This window comes from Narcine bancroftii, chromosome 1 (assembly GCF_036971445.1).
Source record: "Narcine bancroftii isolate sNarBan1 chromosome 1, sNarBan1.hap1, whole genome shotgun sequence".
NCBI lineage: Eukaryota > Metazoa > Chordata > Chondrichthyes > Torpediniformes > Narcinidae > Narcine > Narcine bancroftii.
In genome coordinates, this window is record NC_091469.1 from 78,395,998 (window position 1) to 78,414,583 (window position 18,586).

General features: G+C 38.7%; 1 protein-coding gene across 7 annotated transcripts in view; it reads right to left on the reverse strand.

Moving 5' to 3' along the window:
- The window catches only part of pcsk5b (proprotein convertase subtilisin/kexin type 5b), a 430,761-nt gene that overhangs the window by 308,047 nt on the left and 104,128 nt on the right, over positions 1–18,586 (reverse strand). For all 7 annotated transcript variants that reach the window (XM_069930561.1, XM_069930563.1, XM_069930567.1 and 4 more), the window contains one exon: positions 3,616–3,704. In XM_069930561.1, the coding sequence (XP_069786662.1) occupies positions 3,616–3,704 (89 nt within the window). The remainder of the gene's footprint in view (positions 1–3,615; positions 3,705–18,586) is intronic.

Here is an 18,586-nt window from a genome sequence, read left to right on the forward strand (position 1 = left end):
TTCCTGTTAATTTTTTTCCCCGTTTTATCCATATTTGGATCCAAATTCAGATTGAAATCCCCTCCTATTAGTATGCTCCCTTGCGTATTAGCTACCTTCAAAAAGATATCTTGCATAAACTTTTGATCTTCTTCGTTAGGTGAATATATATTAAGTAGATTCCAAAGCTCTGAATATATCTGACATTTTATCATAACATATCTCCCTGCTGGATCTATTATTTCCTCTTCTATTTTAAATGGCACGTTTTTGCTAATTAATATAGCCACTCCTCTTGCTTTTGAATTATACGATGCTGCTGTTACATGTCCTACCCAATCTCTCTTTAATTTCTTGTGCTCCAATTCAGTTAAGTGTGTTTCTTGGACAAATGCTATATCTATTTTTTCCTTTTTCAGTAAATTTAGTAGTTTCTTCCTTTTAATTTGGTTATGTATTCCATTAATATTTAGAGTCATATAGTTCAGCGTAGCCATTTTATATTTTGTTTATCTTCTCTTTCCGTTTTTCCATCATTACCTTTCCTCCTTTTCCATTTCTGTTTTCTTATTTTCAACTCTTTACCAGACAACATTCCTACAACATCCAACATTTTCCTTATTCTCCTATTTCTATCTTCTTTATCCCCAATCTCATATTTCCTTATTTCAATGAAAAACTAAATGCTGTGTTGTTTGCAGCTGTCATCTTTTACAGATGTCAGATTTGAGATATTAATTGATATTAATCTTCTGTCTTGCTTTACTGTCTTGCTGATTGTCTGATGTCAGTATCACAAACGCTTCAAAATGACAGTCGTGTGAGGAACAGCTGTCAGTACATCCACGTGTGCTTGTTTGAACGTTCCTTTGACAATAGATCAATGGATCCCTTCAAATGCTAAAAGCACAAAAATCCAGAAACTCCCCAAAGTTACAACATGTATATAAGCATCAAATCCAACAATATAATCACTCACAATTTCTACCAGTTTTTAATTAGAGTCCCTAAATTTATAGTTGCCCACAATCTTAAACAGCTGCAACCTCTGATCTCTGCAAACAAATATTCTGTTCTCTTTCACAGTACAGCAATTGGTGAATGTGTAAACTGGCTAGATGCTGGTTTTCATGAAAAACACATCTTGAATCGCGTGACTGCAGCATTCAATGCCTGCCTATCTTCACCACCACCTTTCAAATTAGAACATTATGATCATGAGAAATAGCTTCATCATCTTCATGCACAAAATGAAAAACTCAGCATTCCTTTCTACATCTCCCCAGAAACTGCTTTTACTCAGTCTGAAGGCACCTTGCTTTCTTTTCCAAAGCAGTCACAATACCCGAACCTTCTGTTCCACTATTTGCAGACTCCCAGTGTATTAACTGCTCTCATTTTGATTAAAGACATTACAACAAAATAAGACAGGAGCTGGATGTGTTGCTTCAAGTGAATCACGAGGAGAGAATGCACTTTCCCACCTCTCAAATATGAAATTTGCGCAATGTGATTAGTGCGACCTGTGCAAAATTGGTTTGAAGCCCACATGGGTGATTCAGGGAAAGGCCCATTTCCTGCCATTCATTAGGTAATGACATTGCTCCAAAAAGGCCACACCATTTTTGTCCCTGGATATTTTAAACTTTCCCCATTCTTTACCACCAATTATAATGTATTGAGGTGGACCTTGGATACTGCTGGAGGTCTGGTAAAGTCTACTTGACCTTTACCAACATAGGAGCATCAAAGTAGAAGTGCTTTTATCTAATGACAAGGCATTCCCTACAAATCATTAGACATAATCCAACAATGTCCCCATGATCTTCGGCCACCTTTTTTAAAAACAGAACTACATCCAATTCTGCCTTCAGAAACAATGATTTCTCATAACTGGCAGCAACTGGAAGATTAAAAGATGACGGAAACTTTATTGAAAGCTCCATCTAAATGGCAGGAAGTGGTGTTTCAGTTGTACTGGATTTTGCTCAAACCCCCATCTGGAGTTTTGCAGTTAAAAAAAAATTGTTGGTCTTGGGAATTATCCAGCAAGAAAGTTGAATAAAAGCTGCTTCTGACTGATACAATTAAACTGGTTAAGGGCAAAAGAAATTCATTTGTACGTTTCCTCCCATGGAAGAGTCCAGAACAATGGGAAAATCACTCTTTCGGAAGTAAAATTAAAGATATGCTTTCTTATAGTTAGAGAAGAAAATATGAAATACTTCCGCCACCTACCAGTCACCCATGAAAAGCGTTTAGATGTTGGGGCGGTTTGGAATTTTCAGATTGATATCAACAGATTTTAATTTTAAATTTAAACCTACAGCACAGTGATGGGCCTTTGGCCCCTGAGACCGTGCCACCCAATTACAACAGTGGGAGGAAAACTGAGCCCCTGGGTAAAACTCACGCAGACACAGGGAGAGCACACAAACTTTTTACAGTCCCCGTGGGATTCAAACCCCAGTCCCAATCGCTGGCGCTGCAACAGCATTGTGCTACCTGCTACACTAGCCTATGTCACCCTTGTCTGTTGAGTTAGATTATGAAGGGGCACAGCACAAAGGCTAGCCACCAGAATTAAAATAAAAGATCGACTGAACTCTTTTGCATTTCCTTCCTGAGCTTTTTGGTTTCTCTTAGTTAAGATTCTTCTTAAATCTATCTCAAAGTTTGCAAGAACCTTTTATCATTTTTAGGCTCAATGATAATCCATTATCACACTGCCATAAAAGATGTTAAAGTTACTACCAAAGTATAAAGTTATTGATCTGATTGAATGGTGGAATAGCAGGAAGACAATTGATGGCCATTAGTTCTCCATGCATAGCATCAGGTGCACAAAAAAAAAAATCAAAATTCAGAACCCGTCTATCCTGCCAGAAGTAGTTGCCTTGGCACTGACTGTCACATTTGTGGCCCGAAATGTGAAGTTAATAAAACATTAAACAAGTTTTATCAGGTAAACTTCTCAGTGGCTCTTTATTCTCCGGTTTCCTTTGTTCTCCTGCTTGTGTTCTTATCTCTCTCTCTCATACCACGTGACTTCTGGTACATCTCATACATATTCATTATCATGACACTGACTACCTGAGACAGGTTCAAAAAGGATCTATCCAATAAAACTCTGCTGGCTCCTCGAAAAGAAAGCAAGCTTCTACTCTGGGGCTGAGATGAAATACCAACATAGTAATTTATCTGTTGATTTAAGTGAATGCAAAGTATATTAAGTTACAAAATAAAATAGCCAGTCTACAATATTTTACCATGTGCGAAGATTGCAGCATTTCATGCAAAAACAAGCAGAGCTCTTTCCACCGAGGAGAGCAGAGGGTATCTGAAGAGGACTGAGAAGCAGGCTGTAAGAGGGGATTCAGAAGACAAATCCAAGGCAGTGATCACTGCTGTTCACAGGATAAAAGGACATACTTGTCTGGAAGAAAGTGCAATTTTGACATCCTTGAATTTGGCCAGGAGCCATATATATCTGTATACATCTTCAAATTTGTAACTTTAAAAAAAAAGTCCTTAGTCAATAACAGGAGAATGGAAATGATAACAAATCACATGGTGCAAGCCATCTTCTTACTGACTTTCATTAGTTTGATTTTAAAATTTAAGAAAAGTTCAAACCTCCAATCTTGGCATTGTAAGCGATTCCTATTGTACAATGTGAATTGTTTGCCACAGCTGCCACTTCTCCAGCACACCGGGTGCCATGCCTGTGGGACACAAGGAAACAGGCATTTACACACAGGATTCAAAAAAGCAGAAGTCCCCAAAAGTTCTAAATCACAACAATTGCAGGTGTAAATAATGGGCCTTTCCAAGTTTGAAGAATGCACTGGTCTTCAATTTTACTAAATGCTGCCAATTCCAAAGTATTGGAAGGCTCACCAAGAGCATTACATCAAATTGGATGAGAATAATAGTATTTTTTATGATTTGGAGTTTTATCTTTTCTAATGTGAGGCAACACTAAATAAAATAATTTTAAGGAACCAGCACCAGACAAAATATTTAATCAAAGCCAATTGTATTAAAATAGAGTCAAGTCACAATATGATTCAACATTTATAAATGTTAATTGTACAAAAGTACTCCTACAGAATTTTTTTTTATATATAAAAGTTCTTGGAACAGAGGTCAGGATAGAGTCCAGGAGGATGAACTCTGGGTCAGCAATATCTCTTTTAAACACAAGGGCATTGACATTGGTAGAAATACACTGAACCACATCTTACATAATTTAATGGCAATCAAAGAGAGATTGTTCTTAACCCTTGAGGCTGAGCTATTCAATTGGAAAATGAACATCGGTTTGGAAAGCCAGATTTGAAACACAGACAACTTTGAGGACTTAGCAATAACAATCAGATTTATTGAAAGATTTAAAAATTTCTGTTCCAGATGCTGGCAAGACATTGGAATTATCCTTTTCCTCTTAGAAATGTGAATACATTTCTTAAAATTGCACAGTAATTATAGTTTAATGAACTGTAGATTTGACTTTAAAAAAAAAATTATAATGAATGCAAAAGGACACGCTTCAGGGATGGCACGACATTAATTTGGCTTGTAGTTCCAAACACCATTTCTCTCAGAAGTTTTGGTACGTAGGGTCTCATTGTGATAAAATACAATCATGGAAAATCTTGTCGAGTTCACACCTGGAGCATCATGCCATAGAGGGGGAGCCACAACCCCACCCCCAACATTCTTCAAAAGTGGTGCCTTTTCAACGGTCCCCTTGTGGAATAAAAGTCAAACCTCTTTTTTTTTAAACTTTGGTCGCGTGGCATTGGAAGAAACTTCAGGATTCATTAATTATTTTATTCGAGCATCCTCCAGGTATTTTGAACTGTGGGCTCAGCAGGGGCATAGCCAGGTTCTAAAATTAGGGGGAGCGAGCACATAAAGTGCCACAAGGCATACCAAATAATTTTAAATTCATTATACACTATGACAGCAGTACCAAAAGCCAGGGAAATGATGATTCCACCCATGATAGGAGAGCAAGGTAAGTACAGTGGCTAGGCTACAGGTGCCAAAGTGTTTTGGCTTGTAAACACATACTCGGTTCTCTTAGATTATGCAAAATATTTCATTACCTAACTATAATATACATAATAGTATTCTATATTAATTTCAAATTTCAGTGTCATTATGTCTGAAACTTGCATGTTGCATGGTTGTGACTTGTGACCTGAAAAAGATGAAGTTCTACAGGATCATCCAGTATCTGAGGGGAGGTGATGACGTCATGGTTTGTTTTGGTTTCCCAGATGACAGCCAACAGTCATCACAGGAGACTGAACTCATTGTTCAAAACACTGGGAGGTCGGTCGCATAAAGTAATGTATAAATCCAGAAAGTTCTTCCAAGCGATAAAGTTTTTAAAAAAACAAATAATGGGGTTCAATTTTTATCGCATAAAGGAACTAAAGGGTTAAAAAATGTTGAAAGGCGCCACTTTTGAAGCCTGTGCTCAGGGGGAGCCAATGTTCCCTGTCTAGCTACACCACTGGTGCTCATTCTCTCATGATGTGCTGGTGGCTGCTGGCAGACTGGCATCTGGAGAAACTGTAATATCATCACCTCTGCTCATACGCTGGATGATCCCATAGAACTTCATCTTTTTCATGTCTCAAGTCACATCCCCAGATATATGCAAGTTTCAGACATAATGACACTATTATTGAAATATGAAATTAATGTAGAATACAATTATGTATTTTATAGGTAGGTAATGGAATATTTTGTGTAACTTAAGAAAAATGAGCATGCATTTACAAGCCAAAACACTTTGGCACCCGTAGCCTAGCCAATGCACTTACCTTGTTTTCCTACCATGGATGCAATCGTCATTCTCCTGACTTTGGTACTGTAGTCATAGATTTTTTTTTCCCTTGGCATTTTTTTTTTAGGTGCTCGCTTCCCTCCATCTTTAGAACCTGGCTACGCCACTGGAAGTATTGTTTGCAGCTTTCACCCCTGTACCCAAGAAATGCTAGACTTGCGATTGAGGGAAAGCAACAAGGCTCAGATTCGGATAATTTGTTTCAAGTTACACTGTGTCCTTCAATTCTTCTTGAAGCATCGCTGAGTATCCGATTATTACTGGAAATATTTTAAAATTGCAATGTTTACTCAGCATTAAAGTCATCAGAGCTCTAAAAGGTCACAGTAGCAAAAAAATTGGCAGCAGTATGATGACTGTATTAGAGAGTACTTCAACACTTTTACTTCAAGGAAGGTTAAAGTTGGCACAGCTATTAGCTACATTTTCAGTTTGTTGTAGTTTGAGAACCCTACCAAAGTGCCAAGTAAAATAATACATTTACTATGAAAACAGAAATGATTCACAAGTTGAAATATTCCAATTTCAAAACATATTTGTTACATCTTTTCCTGTTACAAGGATAAGAGCTCCAAATTGCAACTGACAGCTTCAGAGCAGATCATACTTTCGAAGAAAATGTGCAATCTACAAGTTTACACAAAAAATTAAGAAAAATAGGATAACAAAAAAAAAACTGCCAGTATGAGCTCTACCATAATCATCTTCTACTGGAGCACAGATAATAAATGAATAGCAGTGACATGACAATGTTATATACAAATCCTAAACTGACAAGCAACCACTAAATCACCAAGTCTTTTAAAGTAAATTATTGTTTCTGGATTGAAGATAGTAGAAAGTGGCATTTCCCTTTTCTCAGTAAAAAGACGATTGAAGGATGCTTCAGCACAGAAACAGGTCTTTTGACCCATCTAGTCCAAAGCAAATCATTATTCTGCTCAATCCCTCTGACCTGCACCCGGTCTATAGGCCTCCATATCCCACCCATCTATGTACCTGTCCAATCTTCTCTTAATTGTCAAATTCAAAACTGTGTCATCAATTCTGCTGGCAGCTTGTTCCTCACTCTCACCAGCCTCTGAGTGAAGAAGTTCACCTGATGACTTAAATGTCTACAGTGTCAGCAGCACTTAACACCACCATCCCCCCAAAATTGATTAGTGAACTCCATGACCTGGGGAGAGAGAGTTAACACCCCACTCCATAATTGGATCCTGGATTTCCTCACCTCCAGACCACAATCAGTGAGGATTGGTAAGAACTTCTCCTCCACAATCTCCATCAGTAGCAGAGCACCACAGGCCTGTGTTCTTAGCTCCCGCTCTACATCTACAACTGTGTGGCTTGGTATGACAACAACGTCATCTACAAATTCGCTGATGATACCACAGTAGTGTGTTGTATGAAAAGGGGTGAAGACTCAGCACACAGGAGGGAGATTGAAAACTTGGCTGAATGGTACACCAACAAGAACCTCACTCACACTCAATGTCACCAAAACCAAGGAGCTGATTGTTGACTTCAGGAAGGAAAAAAACAGAGGTGTGCTATTACAGAATATATAGATATGTTTTGGGGAGATATATTGGGAAATGTTTGTTAGAGTAGGCTACATACAAACACTTTAAAACAGATCTGATTTAAAATACTGGAGCTCTGTCCCATGCTAGACATATCGGGGCCTCAGATATTTTGCAGGAGCTTTGAAGAATGCTCAAGAGACTTCACTAATGGATTGTTGTTTACAAAAGACAACGGATAAAAGATCTTGCTGGAGCTGCAGATTGTCTGGAAGAGAACTTGTTGTTCTAGGAGGGTCATGTGGTTTTGCAAGCAGAGAGGGTCAAACAGGCTTTCAGAAAGAGAGATCACTTGGTACAGTGTAACAGCCAGCAAAGAGCAGCTGAGACTGGAACAGAAGAAGTTGGCAAGCTTATGGAAAGCCCATTTGTAAGATGGCCTTGTCTAAGCCCTTGTGGTTCATGCAAGAGGAGAGGACTGGCTGTATAATGTTTCACTTGGAATAAAGGAAACAAAAAGGAACTCTGTGTGACATGAAAGAAAGAGGTTATCATCTGGAGAAGACTGACGGGGCAAGTTTCTTCGGCAAGACATTGAAGTGGCTGATGGAACAACAAATCTCTCTCTGAAAACCAACAAGAACCTTCCTGGGTGGTAACCATTTACCTTTCAAGCACCGAAGCCTGATGAACTTTATACATGATAAATTCTGTGCACAGTACAAGAATTGTCTGCAGCCAGTGAACTTGGAGGAATGAGAAGTGAGATTGGACTGTGAACCAAAGAACTTTTCTGAACTTACACACACATTACATACATGTGTGCTTAGAATTAGAAGGGGGTTAAGTAAGTCAATAGAGATAAGTTAAAAACAACCTTTGTTTAAGTAACCATTCATCTTGGTGAATATTTATTGCTGCTGGGTTTTGGGGTCTTCTGGGCTCGTAACAGTACAACCAGTGATCATTGGAGAAATCAAAGGTGGAGAGAGTAAGCAAATTAAAGTTTTTGGGAGTCACTATCGTGGAGGATTTTTCCTGGACCAAACACACCAATGGGATCGTGAAGAAAGCACATCAGCTCCTCTACTTCCACAGGAGTTTGCAGAAGTTTGGCATGACATTGAAAAGTGCTGGCAAATTTCTACAGACATGTGGTGGAAGTGTGCTGACTGGCTGCAGCACAGTCTGAACACCAATAGGCCTGAGTGTAAAGCCCTGCAAAAGGTATCCCAGGACATCATGGGTAAAACCTTCCCCACCATTGAGAACATCTTTAGGGAAAGCTGTCATCGGAGAGCAGCAGTAATCATCAACATCACCCAGTATATTGTAAATGCCACAGGGCTCGCACCACAGGGTTCAGGAACTGCTGCTACCCCTCTACTATCAGATACCAACAAACCCAATCAGGGTCTTGCTTAAGGCCTCCTTTGCACTTTTGTTTTTTCTCTCTCTCTGTATTTCAGTTTGTTTACATTTCTTTATTTGTTTACATTGAGACAGTTTTTTGATGCAATGCCAATGAGTGGCAATTCTGCCTTGCCCACAGGAAAAAGATTCTCAGGGTTGTATGTGATGTCATGTATGTACTCTGACAATAAATCTGAAATCAGAAACCGGAATCCTGCACCTGAAATCAAACTAGGCATGGGAAATGGGCATGTCAATCCTAATTAGGTGCAACAGATTGGGCAAATTGGGAGATAAATAGAACTTCATAAGACCATAAGTTATAGGAGCAGAAATAGGCCATTGCACCTGTCAAGTCAGTTCTGTCATTCCATCATGAGCTGATCCATTCTCCCATTCAACCCCACTCACTTGGTTTCTCCCCCTTTGATACCCTGACTGTTGAGATACACATCAATCTCAGCTTTAAATGCACCCAACAATCTGGTCTCCACAGCTGCCCATGGTGGCAAATTCAAGAAGTTCACTATTCTTTGGCTAAAGAAATTCCTCCACATCTCTGATTTAAATGGGCGCCTTTCAATCCTGAAGTTATGCCCTTTTGCTCTCGACTCACCTACCATGGGAGGCAACTTTGCAGCATCTACTTTGTATAGGGCTTTCAACATTCAAAATGCCAATATGAGGCCCCCCCCTTCATTCTTCTGAACTCCAAGGAACACAGTCCAAGAGCTGTCAAATGTTCCTCATATGTTAATCCCTTCATTCCAGGAATCATTTTGTGAAACTTCCCTGAACCCTCTCCAATGTAAGCACATCCTTCCTTAAATAAGGAACCCAAAACTGTACCCTGTACTCCTTGAGGTCTCATCATGCCTTGTAAAGCCTCAACATCACATCCCTGCTCTTCTATCCTATTTCATCTAGATATTAATGCCTATGTTGCATTCACGTTCTTCGCCACCAACTCAATCTGGTGGTTAACCTTTAGGGTATCCTGTTTGAGGACTCAAGTCACTTTGCACCTCAGAATTTTGAATTTTCTCTACAAATAGTCTGCTATTTTATTCCTTCTACCAAAGTGCATGACCATACACTTTCCAACTTTATTTCATTTGGCCTCTTTGCCATTCTCCTAATCTAACTAAGTCTCTCTGCAACCTCTCAGTGTCCTTCTCACTACCTGCCCTACCACCTATCTTTGTTTCATCTGCAAACTTAGCTTCAAAGCAGTGAAGTCCAAGGGGAGGTTCTTTAACCAAAGTTGCAAGGAGAAGCAATGAAGACTATGGCATCAAACATAAATGCTGTGGTTCTTAGCTCTTTCATAGTAACATCAGGCAAGCAGTTAGCAAAGTTTAGGAGATCCTGAGGTTCATAAAAAGAGCAACAACAAAAAAAAACACATCATTAATAAAGCTCCAGCAAAGCCACAACCATAGTACACTGTCTAATCTAGACAGCAAATTACACTAATCTTGATAAATTAAGGAGGATGTGGAATTTTAGCATTTTCCTTGCAATAAAAGGAGGTTGAGAAGATTTTTTAAAAGAAAAAAAAATTGTTGTGAACACTCAGCAGGTCAAGTGGCATCTGTTGAAAGGGGAACAGATTTAATGTTTCAGGTTAAAGATGACTGATCTGCCTGAGTATTCCCAGCATTTTATTTTCATTTCGGACTCCCATCAACTGCAACTTTCTCATGTGAGAATGAAGTGAGCTTTTTTTTAAATAAATATATCAGGAAATTCTAAACAAGGTAAATAAAGAATTGTTCCCTTAAAGTCATATTGAAATGTCCAGAGGATATGTTTGTAGATTTGAGCAAGAAATACAAGGAGTTAGGAAGAACTACATTTCTTTGTGAGGGTTAATGGCCCAGAGCTCTGTTTACAGAGTGAAGATCATTTAAAAAAAGAAAATTGGAAAATCACTTAAGTGAAGCTAATCTTATAGGACTTTTGGGACTGAGCAAGGAAATGGGACTGCCTGGATTACTTTGCAGAGAGCTGGCATGGTCTTGCTGAGCCAGATGGTCTCCGTTTATGCCAGAATGACCAGGACTCTGACTGCTTATTGGGTTCCTTCAGTGTTTGTACTGACCAAACATAAAACAGCTTTCATATTGCTTTATTAAAAACAAATGCTTTCATTTGGAATGGCAAATAAATAAGGCACATTGCAACACATTCTTCACAAATATTTATTTGGCAAACCTTCCATTTCTAGTAACTGATGATCTCAAAAACACATTGTGTGGCTTTTCTGTTATGACCGAAGGAAAATATTACTTGAGATTCAATCACTGCTTGTCCCTTGCACAATGTGATTGAAAGTCAATTTCTCCCTATCTTCCTTCTTGAGAGTGAAATGTGATGACAATGATTTGCAAATTAGCTCCACATCACGTGGAAACTTGGCATTTCAGGGCTGGACGTGACATGATTTCTGGATTAATTCAAAAGGAATGACATAATTCCAAGGGAGCATAACAAACCCATCAAACAACATTGACATGAGAACAACCATTGTTGCTCAATCTTACTAAAACCAGGTCTGCACAACACAATAATACACCCAGGTGCCAGTACAACATTTTTGTTATTCTCACAATTGCCATGCCCCCAATTTTCCTCCAATCTGTGGCATCAGCCACAAACCTCCCTGGAATCCCAGGAATCAAATTTCCACACCCAGATGTCCCAGTGGCCACAATCTCTCCCCATCGCATCATTTATCACCATGTACTTGTAGACATTTGCTGATTGAAAAGATTCCATGGCATGATATGATCCACATGCCCCAAAGTGGTAGCACAGCTGTTAAGCTAGTCTTCAGCCACTTTACTGATCCCCTGTTCTCACCAGGGTTTGGGCCACAGTTTTTGAATCCAAGATCCATTCAATAATGCCAATGGACCTGGGGATTCAATCGTAATAGGTCTTCTAGAAGTAGGGTACCTATGACTAAAGATACTATCTGCAGCTGCACCTCTCCAGTGCATCCATTTGGCTCCACTGATGTTAATACGCAAGAAATCTCTGATGGATATTTTGACCACTCTTGTGCAGTAGATCACTTGTATAGAGGAAAGGCAGTGGAATGTCCAAAACTATCAATTGTAAAATTGATATAAGCTTCATTTTTGGTTCAGCCATCCTTCAACATTCAATTTGAAGAATTTTTAGTTGAGTGAAATGCAAAGCCTCACACCAGATTCATTAAATAGTTCATGCAAGTTCCCTTGCTATTAATTATTGATTGGACAGAGTTGGCAGTAAATAGTTCAGCAAATTGGAACACAATTCTGCCGACCTCGCTAAATGAGCACATTTAAATTTTGGTTCTCAAAATAAATATGGGATTGATGTAATCTATGCAATAAAGAGCTCTCTTTAAAACCCAAAGTCTACCAATTCTATTAAGCACCACTCCACTACCTACCTCCTACTCTCCCCAAAGCATTTATTTCCTCAGAAGAGAATTTACAGCCTCAAAGATCCAACTCACTGTCCAAAGAGACAGAAGCCTGCTCTTTCTGACTTCCAATTTTCCATGTCATAAAGAAACCATTTCACAGTATTTTTGTTATAAAATTTACAGCACCCTGAATTTGTTAAAAATTTGCTGAAGTAATACAGTAGGCCTAGCTCAAACTCATTTTGTCAAATTAAATGGAAGATACGTATTGTAGATTTGATGAATGTGAAACCTGGATGTCACAGATGCTCTGTGAGATCCCTTTGCTCACCATTTTGAACAGGGTTTTCAAAAAGGAACAATCTAAAGACTTAAAAACAAAAAAAGTATTTTGACCACACGAAACATACAGTCTGAAATCGTAATGTCGCAAGAGCACGTCAGGAATTTAGTAACATCCTTCAGACAATGTGGACTTCACTTAAATGAACATCTGCTTTAGTCAAATACATTTGGAAGGGCAGAGGTGGTCTTTTGTAGTATGCAATGGTTAAAATTCATCAGCTTTGTAAATGCCAAAATATCAATCATTTTGCATGTTTTTTTTAAAATAAACATCAGAAATTTTACAGATTAATTAAAGAATCATGAAATAAGTTAGCTCATTGCATCAAATTTTTGATTCCAAGATTAAAGTTACTAGATTGTTTTATAATATTTTTAGCAGTTCCTGAAACAAAAGCTATTGAGAAGATTTTTAATACCAGTATTCTTGGAATACAAATATTTGAAATGCCTACACAAATATAGTGTCTGACTCCCCACAAAGTATTACTACTCAAAAGCCCAGGACTGAGAATTATAACCATCCTGAAGTCATTTTAGGGATTTTTTTTTCCTAATACAATCCATTGGAAATTATTTTTCTATCAGTCTTATCAAGATAATATGGGCACCTGTGTATGTACTGTAAGTGGATCTCCCTCTATGAATTTATAGAGTGTAGCGGCTACTACAGTAGATGCTACTAAATAAAGGCAAACACAGACAAAGGTAGTCAACTCAAGACTGGTTTATTGCAGACATACACAAACCTTTTACTCCCTGTGGGCCAGCAGGTTAAAGCTATGAGCCATTAGCACCCCGCCCCTTTAGGCAGGGGCTTCATCTGATCTACTCGCTGCACTTTGGCACCAGCACTGCTAGCCCGCGATGTGTCAGGTAAGTCTGTGAACTGACGAAGGTGGTTCGCAATACCACGCTGTGCGCCCACTACCAGAGTACTCATTCATGTTCCAAGCATCTCTGTTGAAGGCAGAACATTACAGAGCATTTCCATTGCTACAGATAAACATGTACCATGAATAAGCTTCAATTTTTTCATATCCAATCGTCAATTGACTGTCAAAATAAAATCTTGGCAATAGGGACAATTGATGTCCATCCACACTTATATAAAGAATATGATAAGGATGAAATTCTGGAATTTGCATTGCTCTTTCGCTTCATCTCCTATGGCTCCCATGCACTCGATAATTTATGTACCAAAGAGGTCCCCTTCCTCAAAAGAAGATTTCAGGGAAAAAATTCATTAGTAATCATACTGTGGTCTGCAAAGCAGTAATAGGCCCCAAGTTTTTCTTTGCACCTTTGTTTTCATTTCAAATGTTTCGAATGTAAAGCCAATGCTGTTTTCAGTATCATTGTGTTCACTCCCCAAACATGTCGGTCATCTCAAAACACAGACTCTCACTTATTTGCCACTCCTTTTCTCCTCAGTCAACTTACTCTTCCTTCCCAGCTAACCCCATCCACCCTTCCTCCCCCAGCCATACCCCACTTACCCATCCTCCACTAGGTTTTTGTAGACTAGATAGTTGAAAATTTCAGTGAGCCACAGAAAGTCAAAATTCTAATCTCTGATGTTTGAGATTTTCCCCAAACTCCTGAAAACTGAATAGGGTTTTCAGTTCGATATTTGATAATAAATCGGCAGAGAATTTATCAGTAATTCTTGAGCAAAACAAAGTTAACAATTTCAACTCTCATGCCTCTTCAGCATTATCACGGGCAAGCTTAGCAACAGAGCCACATCTTCGAATACCAATCATCGCCAGCGAAGAATCTATTCAAATACCTCCAAACTCATTGACCAATTTACTCCTCTCTCAGGAATACTTTATCTTTCCGTTTTGCCCTTGGTTTTACTTCCACTTCCTGCAATGCTTATTAAACTTTGTTAAGATTTACTGCCAGTTTGCAGATGACACAAAGATTAGAGGCATTGTGGACAGCAAGGAAGGCTTTTAAAGCTTGCAGATGGATTTGAACTAGCTGGGAAAATGGGATGAAATGGCAGATGGAATTTAGATTTTTAAATTTGTCAGTGTACATATATGACATCACAACTCTTAGATTTTTTTTCTATGGGCGAAGCAGAATTACCACCTACCGGTAGTGCAAAAAAACTGTACACAACATGTAAATAAGAACTGTAAACAGATAACAAATGTAAACAAACTGTGCAAAACAGAGACAACTAAAAAAAAAATCAATAAAGTGTGCAAGAGTTTACTATTGAAGATAGTTCCTGAACCTGGTGGTGTGAGTCTTGTGGCACCTATACCTCTTTCCCGACAGCAGCAAGAACAGAGCATGTGCTGGGTAGTGTGGATTAATACAGACTGAAGTTTTGCATTTTCAAACAACAAACCAAGAAAGGACTCATACAGTAAATGGTAGGGCACTGAGGAGTGCAGGAGAACAGAGGGATCTGGGAATATAGATACATAATTCCCTGAAAGTGATGTCACAGATAGATAGGGTTTAAAGAGAGCTCTTAGTTTGGAGTATTGTGTGCAGTTCTGGTCACCTAACTACAGGAAAGATATCAATAAGATAGAAAGAATACAGAAAAGATTTACTAGGATGTTGCCCAATGACAGGAACTGAGTTACAGGGAAAGGTTAAACAGGTTAGAACTTTATTCCCTGGAGCTTAGAAGAATGAGGGGAGATTCGATAGAGGTATCGGTATTTAAAATTATGAAATGAATCAACAGAGTAAATACAGGTATTCCACTGAGGAAAAGTGAGATACAAATCTGAGGGCATGGGTTATGAGTGAAAGGAGAAAAGTTTAGGGGGAACATGAGAAGGAACTTATTCACAAAGAGGGGTGGGAGTGTGGAACAAGCTTCAAGCTGAAGTGATACAGGCTCAATTATAACATTTAAGAACAATTGGCACAGGTACATGGATGTGAGAGGTATGGAGGGCTAAAGACCTGCTGCAGATCAGTGAAACTAGACAGAAAAATGGATCGGCACAGACTAAAAGGGCCAAAGGGGCCCATTTCTATGCTGTAATATTCTATGGAGTCAGAAAATTATTTGAGTAATGGAACCATTGTCACCAAATTCCAGGGGCAGTTTGTCATTAAGGTACAGCTACAAACATAAAATGTTTCCTTGCCCTTTCATTTGAATTGTTCATTGTCCCTGCATCGAGATGGATGTTTTACACGTGATCCAGGCAAGTCAACTCACACTAAAGTACAAGTTGTGAAATAATAACACAAAAATGCAAGTGAAGTGTTACAGCAAGTCAAAGATTGCATCGTATGTTATGACAATGTGCAAAGTCTAGAGAAAAATAGAAATAAAATAGTGCAAGATCATCTTTTACTAATGTCAGCTCCATTTAAGAATCTGATAACAGCAGAAAAGAAACTGCCCTTGATTCAAATATTTTATTTACAATTTTTAGTGATCTAACTCAATTAAAACAACAAGATGATTCTATAGTTTTTGGGGATCCATACTGCTGAGCACTTTTACCAAATGAATCATATACTGAATTTGGCAATCTTCTTCAACCATAGCAAAAGCTGATTAAATGTGGAATATTTAAATTGCATCTTTGTTCAGACACATTTCTAACAAATTACAAGTACACACATGGTGTTTACCTGAAGGATATTGTATTATGAAATGTAGATCAAGTTAATATTTAATGTCCTATTACACTATTTACATTAGTACTAATGAGTCTCATATAGTGAGCTACTTCCTCAAAACGAGGCCAAAGCACATCAATCCTTAAATAAGAATTCTGAAATTAATTTCTTTCAAAAGCACATTTGCACAACAAACTGTTACACACAGAATAAGGTTCTGTTGAAATTAAAAATTATCCATATTAAATCCAACAACGTAATAAAATGTTTTCTGCAGGGGTGTGGTGAGAGGATCATTTTAATAGAGAGGATTTTAAATTATCAACGGAATTTATAAATGGTTCAGATTTCTTCTTTGGATAAAGTGCCTGCTAGGTTCTACAAGGATATGAGAGAACATACTTACAAACTGTATGTACTATAACAGGAAGAATGTGAACTCATGGACCACTTCTAGATTGTAGTTGTCGATGGTAATGATTGGCGTCTCCACTATGTTCTGGGCAAGGAAATATGTTTTCTTTAGGCTGATGGCAAGTCCAAAGTCTTTGCATGCCTTAGAGAAATCGTCCATGAGAGTTTACAGTTGCTGCTTGGTGTGCAAGGTTATAGCAGCAGCCTCGGCAAAGAGCATATCATGTAGTAAGATCTTTTGCACCTTTGTACTTGCTCTCAGGTGTGCAGGATTGAACAGCCAACCAACAGACCTGATGTGCATGTAGATGCCTCTGTCGATGTCCCAAACACGTGCTTCAATAGCAGAGAGAAGATGCCGAATAATGTTGAGGCCAACATGCATCCTTGTTTGACTGATGGATTCTGATGAACTGGCATTGTACTAAACAGTACCCCTCACATCATAATGGAATGACTTGATACCATGGAGTTTGGGGTGACAGTCCCATCTAGGGGAGAATCTGAAGAGCCCATCCTTGCTAACAAGGTTGAATGCCTTAGTCAAGTCGATGAAAGTGACATAGAGTAGTTTCTGTTGTTGCCTCCATTTCTATTGGAGTTGAGAAAGTGAGAAAAATCTAGTCGACAGTTGACCTCCCTGTGTGGAAAACACATCAAAACTCAGGATAGACCCCATTCTGCCAGAGTTTGTAGACATGCCAGAGTTACACGAGCAAAGAATTTGCCAACAATATGCAGGAGGGAGATACCCCTGTAGTTGTCACAGTGCCTCCTGTCACCCTTGTTCTTACACAAAATGACTATTTTGGAGTTGCAGATATCCTGTGGTACTGCTCCGTCCTTCCAGCACTGATAGAGGACCCCGTGTAAAGGTTGGATGAGCCAGCGCTTGCTGTTTTTGACAAGTCTGGAGGGATCCCATCACCCTGGTGGCCAGACTGTCAATTGCCTTGCTACGGTCCTCAAAGTTTGGTTCAAAGTTGAGTTCATCCATGACTGGTAGACCATGGCATCAATGCTGAGCTAGCAACAATATTTTCCCTCGAACAGTGCTCAGAGAAGTATTCTACCCAGCATACCATCTGCTTGCTTTTATTGATGATTATTTCACAGCTGGGTGACTTCAGGGGTGCTTTGTTGCTCTGGCAGTATCAGAGGTAAAGTAATTCTGTATCAAATTATTTTGGCTTTAGCCTTTCCAATAACTTGAATTAATTACTTTAAAATGACACAAGAGGCCAAGATTGAATTATATCCCAAGTGCCTTAATTAGCCCTCTGTTCAAGAGCACAGTTGAATACAGATTACATCCAATTTACAATTGTAATATACGCCAACTACCCAAAGTAAACCCAGCAATAGATGCACAAAGCCAATGTGTTTTGGATCACAATTTTTCCACACAACAATGCACTTTTCTATCTAAACTGTTTTTAAATTTGTGAATACAAGATGAAGTAATTTTGTTAGACAATGGAAGTTGTCTTTCACAGGCTCAGCTTATTGTTTAACAAGAATATTTCAGGTATTTGTGCTAGAGCATGGCAATCTTTGCTTTCACCATCTCACACCATCTAACCTGAGAAATAGCCCTCAAAAGATGCTCTAGATGATGGATGTTAATCACTAATGACTCATATCCAGCAGGCAAGACTGATGTCCAAGGAGTCTCAAATCATTAAGCAACTTCAACCTGGACTAATGAAATCTGGCTTCATATACAGTTAAAATGACCAAAGGGAAAAATAGAACTAAAAAGGAATACTGTGAATTATTAGTAGCACTATCCAACCGCACCCATTCCCAAGAATGGAAGCGTACTATAACAGCAGAACACAAGTTATTGCAGGTACCACTAATCGTAATCTAAACCAACCAACTACGCTAACTCTGCCACCACTTTCCAGCAGCCATTTTGAAAAGATTCTTCCACATTTTTCCACCAAAGCACATCTGTGTTTCCATGCACAAATTTTGTACTATAATGTTTCAGAAATTCTGCTGAGTCCTGCA